A 13146-nucleotide genomic window follows, 5' to 3' on the forward strand; every position below is an offset into this window, starting at 1 on the left:
CACATGTTGTATGTGGGGAGTAGAAACACTTTTCATGCTGAAGAAGCGGATAACAAATTCTTTTTTTCCCCGAGTGTCAAAAAAACACTCGGCAAACCCCCCTCTTTGCCGAGTGTTTTTTTTGACACTCGGCAAACCCCCCTCTTTGCCGAGTGTTTTTTTTGACACTCGGCAAAGAGGGGGCTTTGCCGAGTGTTTTTTATTTGACACTCGGCAAAGTCACGATTTGCCGAGTGTTTTTTTTTTTGCCGAGTGTTTTTGGCTTGGCACTCGGCGAAGAGCTTGTTTGCCGAGTGTCCGAAAAAAAACACTCGGCAAAAAGAAAACACTCGGCAAATTTAAGGTTTCTACGCCAATCAAGCATCCAACTATGATGACCACTCAGGCTGCCATGATCACCCATTGCCGTTAACTTCCTAGCTACTTCCTCGAACAGAATACCACCCATGCCGTCGTCTCCATCCGGCCACCGCCATGGCCGTGGCCTGCTCCTCCTTGCCATGGTGGCGAGCCTCTCTACCTTCGTAATGTCCATGGACAGCCGGTTCACGTCGGTCGACTGCCAAACGTCAGCGGCGCCATCTCCTGCTCCCTCATCGCCGTCGCCGCCGCCGCCATCCTCCTCCTCCTCCACCACCACCAAGAGTACGTTGTGGTCCACGTCGTCGCGCTACTTGATGCGCTACCGTCTGCCGCAGCATCGACGGGCTTCGCCTCCCTGTCTCGCGGCAACGGCACCAACCGCGCCTTCGTCCGAGGCATCTGCCGCGGCGACTCCGCTGGTGGCGATTGCGCCAGGTACCTCCGGAGCGCCTCCGTGGGCATCCGGAGCCGGTGCAACAGCAACAGCCGCCGCGCCGCCATCTGGTACGACGACGGCTCCACTGTGACATATCCGGCGCCGATGTTCTACTTCGTCAGCTTTGCCGACACCAACACATCCACGCCCTACGAGCAGAAGTACCGCAACGAAATGTATAACACGGGGGAGGCCCGTGACAAGGGCGCCTTCGAGAACACATACTACACGCTCATGACGCGGCTCGCCGCCCGCGTCGTCAACGGCTCCGGCGACACCGCGCCGTCCTCCTTGCCGGAGGCGCCGATGTTCGCGACGGGGGAGGCCGTGTATGACCCCAGCGTTCCCAACGGAACCATCTACGGGCTGATGCAGTGCATGAGGGATCTGACGGCGGCGGAGTGCGAAAAGTGCTTGCAGGACTCGGTGCCACGGCTGCCTAGCTGCTGCTATGGTAACCTGGGTGGGGTGGTGCTCGGCTACAACTGCTACCTTCGCATGGAGATATACACCTACTATGATCTCAAACTTGATCCACCGCCCCCTCCAGCGCCAGCTCCGTCCAACTTCATCGGACAAAGAGCGGGTGAGCTTCTCAATCACTACATATTTTCATTCTTTTTTAATATATATATATATATATATATATATATATATATATATATATATATGATGTTTAGCACGGGCTAATTAGTTCAATTTAACTAACCGGTTTATAAACAATGTTCTAAATGTCACATATTTGCAAACAGAGACATGTTTACACGTTGCATTTCAAATGGATACAATATCTCTATACTTCAAATTTAGTATATTAATTTAGAACAATACTAGATATCCATTGACAGATTTAGAGTCGGCAACCTATCTTCTCCGATGAAGTTTGGGCTTTCGATTCTAGGTTTAGAGATGGGGAGATTTGTGGCTGAAGGCAGAGCGGGGTGCCGTGAAAAAAAATCATTGAACAAGAAAGAGGATGCACGGAGGAGGATGGCGATTCCAGGCAGATCCGTAGACATCAGTAGTGATGAAGGAAGATTGACTGCCCTCGCTGGCAGAGAAACACAACAGGCGGCGCCATGGTGCTCAGGGTAGCCGATTGGATCATGATGTGCCCGCAAACACTGACGTAGCGAATGAAGGGACAAAGTATATAGGCCGTTGGATCTTAATTCTAGGGTCCAAAAAACTGATAGATTATTACTCAGTAATCTTTCAACTGTTGTATAGACATATCATATATTATTTTGTTCGTTGACTGAAAGCAATTAAAATTTCGGTCACCTCTCAGCAAATATGACCAATAATGCATCAACCCGGTCTGCAGAAGTGTCCCATCGTGAAAGCACTGTAGGGCAGTATAGGGGGTGTAGGACAAGTTGACGGCAATCTAGAAGCAGACGTGACACAAGTAAAAAACAACTAAAGAAAGCACGACCTGACCGACAGTGGTAATACCTCACTCAAATGCAGGAAAAAAGGGGCTTGGTTCGACTCTCGCCGTCGCCCTCCCTAGTGGTGGAACGGTCCTTATTGCACTCGTGATTCTTGGTGTTTTCTTATACAGAAGAAATGCCAATCGGAAGAGAACGCCAGGTACGCGTACGCTTAAAACCTCAGTTGATTTTTCTTTCTGGCTGTGTCCATTTTACTGGGTTCAGCAGAGTTCAGTTACAGCAACCGAGCAGTCCCACAATATTCAATCACTAATAAGATAGTATTAGAAATGTCCTAATATAATTTTTAGGATTATTGGAGCAGGTTCCCAATATAATCGTCTTTTTAACACTATTTCGCTATGTACTTGCAGATAAAAGTTACAAATACGCTATTCATGTCCGAATAATTAGCGATGTTTCTATCACACACGATTCATCTAAGTTTCAAATGCAGAAATTCAAACATAAATATGGTCCAAATGCATCAAATAAATAATCCAAAGTAAATATGAATAAAGGAAACATATATCATCACACACTACCATGGAGCTGCCACAAATGCTTAATAAGGCTATCATGAAGTCATGCATTCATGTGCCGCGGGATCTTTAACCTTCCATAGTTCCATTGCACCACGAGAGATTTCCGAATTCGGTCTTCATCCTTCCAAGGCTTGACAAGCACCAGATATGTGCCCTTAGATCAAAGCTAAATACATTTTCAACCCAGCATCTCCCTAACCGGTTGGAAAGGGCCATCAGCACCAGTGCTATTTTGACCGGCAGAGCATGAAAACATTTATGTGTAGTGCATATTTATGCTAGCTGTACATGCAGGCATGGTCGGATGGCCCCACAAAATTTGCGCTTGGTATTGAGGGTTATTTTTTCCATGAGCTTTACCTATTACAAAAAAAGGAGCCAACATGATTCTACTTAATAATAATGACAGTCTTTTGCATACTATTTTTGTGACAGACAACAGTAGCAAAGAGGAGGACATCGGATATGTCGAGCCGGAGCAACTTAATCTAGCGGTGTTAAGAGATGCAACCGACAATTTCTCGGAAGAAAACAAGCTTGGAGAGGGAGGTTTTGGAGAAGTGTTCAAGGTACATTTTCACCTATATGTATAGACACACAAATGAGAAGTACTATAATATACTAGGTACAGTCATATTGACAGAACTAGTATCGTGAATTGCAGTGTAGTGTCACGAAAATGTAAGAATAGGTATTTTGTTTTGTGCAGGGTACATTACAAGATGGGGAAGAGATAGCTGTGAAGAGGCTTTCACAGAACTCCTCACAGGGATTCCAAGAGCTTAAGAACGAGCTTGTTCTGGCTGCCAAGCTTGAGCACAGGAACCTAGTGCGGCTCTTGGGTGTGTCCCTCCAAAAGGAGAAGCTTCTTGTCTACGAGTACATGCCCAACAGAAGCCTAGATACCTTTCTTCTCGGTACCCATCAAACTACTGTTCCTAAGCAAATAAGGGAACTCACATGGATTATCGTCTATATTTATGTCCTTTTTTTGTATGTTGTGCAGATCCAGTGAGACGGCACCAACTAGATTGGAGTAAGAGGTTTACAATCATCTGCGGCATCGCACGGGGACTTCTCTATCTCCACGAGGAGTCTCGCCTGAAGGTCATCCACAGAGATCTAAAGCCGAGCAACGTATTGCTTGATGCGGATATGAACCCCAAAATTTCAGACTTTGGCATTGCCAGGGCTTTTGGCGGTGACCAATCTAGAGATATAACAAGACGACCCGTTGGTACACTGTAAGCACCCAGGGCTGAGCGCTGCATCAATAATAGTCAATCCATACCGTAGATCAATTACCAGTGACTCTTGGTTGCACATTGTGGATGCATGCAGTGGGTACATGTCCCCAGAGTATGCCTACTGGGGGCATGTCTCGACCAAGTCAGACATGTTCAGCTTCGGTGTCATAGTCTTGGAGATGGTGACCGGGCGAAGGAACAACAGCGCATACGACTCTGCTGTAGACTCCGTGTCTGTGCTGAGCCATGTAAGTGCGCACTATTTCTTGGGCAATAATGTCGTAAGGATTTTCCCTTCACCGGTGGAAAAACAACTTTCCATCCTCAATAAAAATCTTGATTGTTTCCATCCTCAATAAAAATCTTAGTGGGTGTTTGGATACGGGATGCTAAACTTTAACAGTGTCACATCGGATGTTCGGATGCTAATTAGGAGGACAAAATATGAGCTAATTATAAAACTAATTGCAAAACCCTGTGCTAATTCGCGAGATGAATCTATTAAGCCTAATTAATCCATCATTAGCAAATGGTTACTGTAACACCACATTGTCAAATCATGGACTAATTAGGCTTAATAGATTCATCTCGCAAATTATACTCCATTTGTGCAATTAGTTTTGTAATTAGCCTATATTTAATACTCCTAATTAGCATCTAAACATCCGATGTGATAGGTGTTAAACTTTAATAGGGTGTTCCCAAACACCCCCTTAGTTGTTTTTGACCTAGGATTAAAGCCTCTTTAGTCCCGGGTCTAAATTTTATAGTCCGTGGAGACACCTTTAGTCCCTGTTGGTATTCTTTAGTCTCGATTGGTGTTACCAACCGGGACTAAGGGGCAATCGGGATTAAAGGTGGTGTTATCAACCGGGACTAAAGGATAACTAAGGGGCAATCGGGACTAAAGGCCGGGACTAAAAATCTATGAGGTTTTCCAACCGAGACTAATGCTCCGTTCTCTGCCAGTATAACATATGTTTCACGTAATGGACATCGTCGATTGTGTGTACAGGTATGGGACAAGTGGAGGCCTGGTTTGATGACGGATGTGGTGGACCCATTGCTGACCGAGTGGGGGTACCCGGAAAGCGAGGTCCTCAACTGCATAGAGATTGGGCTTCTATGCGTCCAGGAGAACCCGGTGGACCGACCAGACGCCTCCGCGGTGGTGCTTATGCTTAGCAGCCCTACCTCCATGTCTGATGACAGGCCAGCCCCATCAAGGCCGGCCTTCGTCTTCAGCTATGGCTTCACCACAGAATCAGATCGCCCAAGATCCGGTGCCTGGAGCTCCGACGGTGTGCTGCTAATAGGCAATAATAAACAGCCGTCGACGGCCACGGTTTCAGAGAACGAAGTGTCGATCTCAGAGCTTCAACCGAGGTAGATATGTGTAGCACAGAGTGCAGAGCACGAGCTGCTAGCTGGGCGCGGTTCAGCCTATGATTAATCTCGTGTCTCTTAAAGCATTATATAGCATATGGTAAAGAAAAATTCGGAAAACAAAATAAGGTTTACGCCTGAGAGATTGTTGCTGCCTATTAAGGTGATATGATCCAACTCATTTGATCGAAAAAGACTATATTGATCATGGTGGTCTCTGTTAATTACCTCGTTACTATTTATATTACTGTTTGAACTGTTCCCTATCTTAAACATGACCCATCCATGGATTCCATAGTCGTTACTTGCAGCACACACACCAATTTGATTTCTTCAGGAATCCTTTGATTCTAAGCAGAGTGCACAACAAGTTTCCATCTTGAATCAACATTCTGAACTAGAATACACTTTCATCTAGCTAAGAACATGTTTGTTTGAACTTCTAGGCAGCTTCTCATTATGAAAAGCCAATTTCTCGTTCAGAAAAACTAAATTTATATGAAAAACTGAAAAGTTCAATTTCTGGTTCAGAAAAACTAAATTTATATGGAAAATTGAACAGTTCAGTTTTCTAAGCTTTTTATAGCTTACTGAGTCCAAAAAGCTTAGAACACCTTCTAAAAATTGTTGTTGGCTTTTCACTACTACAAGCCAGCAGCACGCTTTCAGAAAATCTCAAAAAAAAATGCATCTCAAACAAATAGGCCCTAAACCGGGGATTATAGATAGGCAAAATTTGCTATAGGACATCAAAAGTGATGTCGATTTGCTGACAGACAGAATGCACTATGCTGGTAGACACTACTGTTTTATGACAATTTGCTAGAAGACACTCGCTCGATAAACTATTATTTTTAAACGGGTGAGGAGAGGGAAACACGATGAAATGTTACTTTTGCCCCTAGCTTCACTGGCTAGGCCACTAGACTCTTTCTTCTTCCTCCTTTCTTTCTTCCTTCCTTCCACCCCTTTTCCACTCGGGCGCATGGCTGCTCGGTGCACCCATCCTTCCGCTCCTCCCCTCCCGCCGCCCCCACCCCAATGGCCCATGCTGCTCCGCACCCCGTTGAAAGCCCACGCTAGGCCACTAACAAAGTTAGCACCTACTGCTAAAGAGTTAATCTTGATGTCATTATCATCTTATCGGAGTAAATCTAGACTTGCTGAAAGTCCATATTTGATCATCGGGCGTCTAGTATTTACCTGCTTTCAAGGATGCAAACAAGAAAAACAGGATATATGCAATAAAAAAATTAGGATTAGTCCGAAAAGTTAGATAGATCGCCCCAGGGTTTGAGTTGCCGATCCCTGGCAAAGGCGCCAGAAAAGCTTGTTGACGGCAATTAGCGCGCCAGTTTGTGAACCGCAAGCGCACGGATCATAGTAGTTTTTTCCTTAGAGTATTCATCCAAGGTTTATCAATCCGTGGATCGGCAGTGAACTAACTAGGGGTTTCCATCTAATATAACGGATTAGTCCTAACTTGAAGCATCGATTGCATATAAAGGTAAACCTAATAGATATGAATGATAGAGCATAGGTTGATCACATCCACAGATACATATGAGATAGAATAACCAAGGGTAACAAGAGCCTATCATCTTCTAGCATATCATGCATCTAATCCAAAGTAATCTTTAAACTACCACCTCCGGTCAACCTCCCTAAAACCCCCACCCTACACGGAAAGTAGACCTCGTCACGATCCCCCCTATCGGCGCAGTCGTTTAAGGGTATGAACACAGGTGGACATGTCTAGCTATCATGAAGGATCGATATACTAGATCTAATCACCAGGATTATACCAAGCATGCTAAATAGTCTAATCCGAAACTAGACTAGGAACAAGCATATCCATGATAGACAGAAAGCATAGAAGGAGGTATTGAGACGCTAATAGATCGAATGACATGAAAAAAATTGCTTACATAATAGATGTATTTAGATCATCACCTCCGAGCACATAGCATTGATGATCTACTACTAGTCCTGAACTCCACCACGGCACAACCACGCAGGGAGGCCATGGCGGCTGGGGTATGGCCTAAGCCATCCCCTAGACAACTTCGAAGACTTGCGGCGGCCGTCAGCTCCCTCTGGTTAGGTTTCATCGATTTCTGGTGGATGGATGCATGTGTTGTTGGAGAACAGGGATATTTATAGTCCAGAGGTGCCGTGGGGCGAAAGGCATCTCGAACCGACCTAGAAAAGGGCTAGGCCGATCGGCCTGGGCTTCTCTAGGCTGATCGGCCTACCCCCTACAGGCCTTCAATGCTCAAGCGCTACATAGAAAGTATTAGATTTTTTCGAGGCATGCAATTTTCTCTGTAAATTTGCACCAATCAAAGTTCGAATGGGGAAGATATGACCTGTGCAAGTTCACCTCCTTTTGCGGGCCTGCAGTTCAATGTTCGTGTTTGGACCTTCCAATATCCAAAGTCCAAGATCAAATCCAACTTGTAGAAAAACCCTTCATTTTGTGTATTATTTCCTACCATTTTGCAATGTAATCTAAAATACAACACATATGCGAATATGGGATTATTTCAAGTGCCAAGTGGTGGGTTAGTATAAGATTTAGTCCATAAACACCACTTAAATAGCACTAAAAAGGCTGCAATAATGATCACCAACAGACAGGGCGGCCATCGACCCAGAGGATGCTGGGTCCTGTGAGGAACAGCAAGGGCCTGCTATTTGAGTAGCAGGGTCATGGATCCTAGCAGCAGGGGATTAGATCAGGGGGCTGGAGCACCACCATGGCTGTAGCCCACCGTGGCACAAGAGCAGGATGTGATGGGGGAGGATGAGGAGAGGAGAAGGGGAGGAAAAATCGCTCGGCTGCCGCCTTCCTCGAGCCCGCGCGGGCTTCAGGCGGAACTCCCCGGCAGCAATGTGGGGCAGGGAAGGGAGAGGACGGGCTGTGGGGCGACGGTGGTGGTTCCGCCCGAGTCGCCCCTTGGGAGCGACCAACAGTGGCCAGTTTAAAAACTTGACCTGGTTTGCATCCTGTTGGATCATATGCCCATCATATAATTCCAGAAGGGTATAAAATCTTGCAGCTGTGAAGTTCAAGTTGATAGATTGGTCTAACACCGACTGTTCAACAAGTATCTTCTCGAATTTGATACCGCCATGCCTGTATAACCAGCACCCCGGCGGCGGAGAAAGTAGGCGCGACCACCTCGGCCCTGGCTCCAGCGGTTAAGGAGGCAGGCGCGGCGCGGACAGCTTGGCCCCAACCCTAGCACAAGTGGAGGTGGCCAGCACAACTCCCTTGGTCAGTGCGAACCCGGCGGAGTGAGCTAGCGGACCCAGCGCCGCGGGTGGTCGACTGACTCCACCCCAATGGAGCGGCGGCCACGACCCCGGCGGCACGGTCCCGGCGGGGCGGCTCCCTGAGCCGGCGCGACGGCGGCGGAGCGAGCTGTCGACCCCCAGCAGCACGGATGGCTGGCCGGCTCCACCCAGCGGCAAGGCCAACTAGCCCCGACCCCAGCTTCAGACCCAGCAACAAGGCGGCCCGACCACGGCAGCACAGGCGGCCACGACCTCGGCGGCAGCCTAGCAGCGCGGTCCCGACGGCATGGTCGGTCGGCTCCAACTCCAGCAGCAGGGACGGCCGGCGCGAGCCCCCAGCAGCAGGAGCCGTGCAGGCGAGGGACCGGCAGCATTGCTATGTTGTAGAGAAGTAGATGGGAAAACACCACACACCCTAATAAGGGGGGTGACCTTTATATATATGGCCAATATGGCTTGGAGTATAAGGAATAAATCAAGTGTACAAGGAAAGGATTAATACATCCTAAGATACACATATACTTCCTAATACCCACCTGCAATCAAAGCGGGAGGATCACGGACACACAGAATGGACCTAAACTCAGTAAACAAAGGAGTTGGCAGGCCCTTCATCGTGATGTCCGCGAACTGATGAGAGGATGGCACATGGAGGATCCAGACCTCACCCAAGGCCACCTTCTCACAGACGAAGTGAATATCAATCTCTATGTGCTTTGTGCACCGATGATGCACCGGGTTGGCTGTCATGTAGACAACACTCACGTTGTCGTAGTAGACAATAGTGGCCGAAGCAAGCGGGACATGAAGCTCCTGAAGAAATTGGCGCAGCAAGCAACACTCTACCATAGCATGAGCCACATCCTGGTACTCCACCTCAGCACTAGAACGAGACACCGTGGTCTGGCGCTTGGAGGATCAAGACACTAGATTGTCGTCGAGGTAGACGCAGAAGCCGGAGATGGAGCGTCTAGAGTCCAGGCAGCCAGCCCAGTTGGCGTCGGAGTAGGCAGTCAGAGATTGAACAGGACCAGTGCTAATGTGAAGTCTGGAGGAGAGCGTACCCTTCACATAGCGCATGATGCACTTGATCAGGGCCATGTGGGGCTCGCGCGGGTCATGCATGAAGAGGCACACCTGCTGAACCGCATACGCCAGGTCAGGTCGAGTCAGAGTAAGGTACTGAAGGGCCCCAGCAAGACTCCGATACTCAGAGCCGTCTTGGAGCTTGGCACCGTCGTGTGCTAAAAGCTTGGCATGAGTGTCAACAGGAGTCACTGTAGAGTGACACTCAGCCATGCCAGCACACTGAAGAAGATCCAGGGCGTACTGTCGCTAAGACAGAAATAGGCCCTGGGATGAACACGTGACAGAGATGCTGAGAAAGTGGTGTAGGTCACCAAGATCCATCATGGCAAACTCGGAGTGAAGACGCTCCATGATGTGCCAAAGAAGAGTCGAGGACGAGGCGGTGAGGACGATGTCGTCAATGTAGAGTAGTCCCTCCTTGCATACAAAGAGGGAGGTGTCGGAGGTGGAGGCGATGAAGCTGAGCTATCGAAGGAAGGAGTTGAACCGATGGTACCACGCCCTCGGGGCCTGCTTCAATCCATACAAGGACTTCTGCAGGAGACAAACATAATGGGGGGTGACAGGGTCGATGAAGCCGGGAGGCTGCTGGCAGTAGACGGTCTCCGCTAGATGTCCATGAAGAAAGGCATTCTTCACGTCCAGCTGGTGGATCGGCCAGGCGCGAGAGGTGGCGATACTGAGGATGGTCCGTATCATCACCGGTTTGACAACCGGACTGAAGATCCCATCATAGTTGATGCCGTGACGCTGGGAGAAGCCACGAACCACCCAGCGTGCCTTGTGTTGGGCGAGAGACCCATCAGCATGGAACTTATGCCGGAAGATCCACTTGCCCGACAAGACATTGGCACTAGGTGGCGCGTCTAGCTAACCGATCGGAGTGTGCGCCCAACCAAGCGGAGCTCTCCCTGGTGCGGTCGTGGCGGGTGCCGGTGCGGTGGGAGCATTCGCGCGACCGATCGGAGCGCTCGCCGGTGCGATCGGGGCTGCACCCGTGTGGGGCGCGTTCGCGGTCGGAGCAGGCGGGGACGCGAACGCGTGCACCGCGGTCGCGGTCGAAGCAGGTCAGAGTGCGGTGGAGAGCGGCGACCCGCCCGTAGATGGAACGAGGGACACGGTCAGCCCATGGAACAGGATGGCGGTGTCGTCGTTGGTGAGTTCCTACAAAACAACTGGTGAGGGCTGCGACTGCTTAACGTCGGATGACGGGGCGACCGAGGTAGAAGCAGGAACATCGGAGGGGCTCAACAAAAGGAAGTCAAGCTACAATGGGTGAGTAGGATGAGAGGAGAAGGGAAAGATAGACTCATCGAAGATAACATGGTGAGAGATGATGACCCGACCGGTGGACAAGTCAAGGCAGCGGTACCCCTTGTGAGAAACCAAGGAAGACACATGCGGCTGAGGGAGGAGCCAGTTTGTGGCATGCCGTGGCTGAAAGGTTGAGGTAGCAAAGACAACAAAAGACACGCAAGTGAGAGTACTCGGGAGGCTAGGAGTAAAGGAGGTGGTAGGGGATGTCATTCTGAACGGCAGAACATGGACGCCGGTTCAGAAGATAGGTGGTGGTGGCGAGCGCCTCGGCCCAGTAAGGAGCGGCCATGGAGGCGTGAATGAGCAATGTGCAAGTCATGTTATTAAGGGTGCGGAGGACACGCTCGGCTTTCCCATTTTGGGGAGAAGTGTAGGGACATGAGAGGCGCAAGTGGAACCCCGAGAAGTCAAAAAAGAAGTGAGAGGTTTATTGACAAACTCGGTCCTGTTGTTAGCTTGGACGCTTCGAACAAGAAGACTAAACTGCGTGTGAGCATAGGCGCAAAAATCAGTGATGTGTGAGGTGACTTCAGACTTGTGAACTAGAGAAAACGTCCAACAAAAATGTGAGAAGTCATCCAAAATTACTAGGTAGTAGCGATAGCCAGAGATGCTAGCTACGGGAGAAGTCCAAACATCACAGTGAACTAACTCAAAAGGAGCAGAACTGCGAGAGCTAGAATGTGAGAAAGGTAACCGCACATGTTTACCTAACTGACATGAATGGCGTAGAGTATGACTATCTTTATTACAAGCAATGGGTGAAGTTTGTCTAAGTGTGGTGATGGCGGTAGGATCGGGATGACCAAGACGGAGATGGCACAAACTGGAGGAGATGGCGAGGCCGGCGTGGGGTGATGTAAAGCTGGCTGCTGGAGGCATGGTGTAAAGATCGTCGGTGCTATTGTAGTGAAGAAGCACGCGTCTGGTCAGAAGATCCTTGATAGAAAAACCAAAGGCATCAAACTCTATGGTGCATTTATTGTCCTTAGTAAACTGACGAACAGAAAGCAGATTACAAATCATAGAAGGAACAACAAGGACATTATTAAGACGAAAGTGAGAGGTGGGGGTGGTAAGAGTGGAGTGGCAGGTGGGGGTGGTAAGAGTGGAGTTGCCACGACATGTGATAGCAAGGGTGTGACCATTACCGACAGTAATGAGGGAGGGAGTCAGGAAAGCAGAATACCATCCGAGAAGGACATGTGGCCGGAGGCACCTGAGTCAACCACCCAACTGCTATTCTGCAGTGCCATCTAGTTCAGGGCAGCGACCAGACCAGCTTGGTCCCAGGTTGACGCCTGAGTGGGCGCTTGAATAGGGGCATAGGCGGCATGAGCCTGCGGAGGGGGCCGAGTAGACTAGGGGCGCCGGCGTGCCAGCTCCCTCCGCCGCTAGCCTACTAGAAACCCGTGGCGCCGTAGGGGCGGGCCTCGGGACTAAAACAGAACCACGGGGTGGTGGGCCATGGGGGCCACCGCCATGAGAGTTGCCGCCACCAGGGGGTGCCTGGAAACCACCGTTGCCCTTCTTCAGACACTTCTTCTTGCTGCCACCGTTGCTGCCGCGGCCACTACTGCTGCTGCCCGAGCAACACTCGCCCGTACAGCCAGAAGAGGAGGAGGTCCCGGTGAGGAGAGCGGTGGAGTTAGAGATTTTCTCCTCATTGTTGAGGTGAAGTTCTTTCAGGTTGAGCATGTCCCGTGCCTGGGCAAAGGACGGGTAGCCGGTGGAGGAGTTAGTGATGTCGTCAGCGGTGTTGGAGAAGCGCGGCTTGAGGCCGCGGAGGAGGTTCAGGACAAGCTAGGAGTCCTGAACGGGATGGTCGATGTCGTGGAGGGCGTCGGCGAGGGTCTTCATGCAGCTACAGTACTCGACGATGGAGGAGGCGCCCTGCATCATGGAGTGGAAGTCGTTGCTGAGGAAGATCGCCTGGGATTACTTGTTGGCGCGAAAGAGGCTCTCGATAGTGAGCCCAAGATCCCAAGCGGTCTGATCGTCATTGGTCAAGGCGAGGTTGAGAACGG

General features: G+C 49.6%; 1 protein-coding gene across 2 annotated transcripts; it reads left to right on the forward strand.

The window, feature by feature from the left end:
* The first annotated feature begins 404 nt into the window (after positions 1-404).
* LOC101774369 (putative cysteine-rich receptor-like protein kinase 35) lies at positions 405-5655 on the forward strand. 2 transcript variants are annotated; one of them, XM_022827380.1, is made up of 7 exons: positions 405-1385; positions 2273-2395; positions 3216-3349; positions 3490-3697; positions 3787-4024; positions 4122-4275; positions 5043-5655. In XM_022827380.1, the coding sequence occupies exons 1-7, from the start codon at positions 905-907 to the stop codon at positions 5415-5417; spliced, it is 1713 nt and encodes a 570-aa protein (XP_022683115.1). In that variant the 5' UTR covers positions 405-904; the 3' UTR covers positions 5418-5655. The 2 variants fall into 2 exon arrangements, with proteins under 2 accessions (XP_022683115.1, XP_022683116.1); XM_022827381.1 differs by lacking the exon at positions 2273-2395.
* The last annotated feature ends 7491 nt before the right edge of the window (positions 5656-13146 follow it).

Source organism: Setaria italica, chromosome VI (genome assembly GCF_000263155.2).
Source record: "Setaria italica strain Yugu1 chromosome VI, Setaria_italica_v2.0, whole genome shotgun sequence".
In the NCBI taxonomy this organism is placed as follows: Eukaryota; Viridiplantae; Streptophyta; class Magnoliopsida; order Poales; family Poaceae; genus Setaria; species Setaria italica.

What these genes read in the sequence shown, in the direction of transcription:
- LOC101774369 (XM_022827380.1), top strand. Translation starts at nt 905, where the DNA reads ATGTTCTACTTCGTCAGCTTTGCCGACACCAACACATCCACGCCCTAC. An exon ending in CAATCGGAAGAGAACGCCAG is followed by an intron (nt 2,396 to 3,215) that starts GTACGCGTACGC and finishes TTTTTGTGACAG; the next exon opens with ACAACAGTAGCAAAGAGGAG. An exon ending in CCTAGATACCTTTCTTCTCG is followed by an intron (nt 3,698 to 3,786) that starts GTACCCATCAAA and finishes TATGTTGTGCAG; the next exon opens with ATCCAGTGAGACGGCACCAA.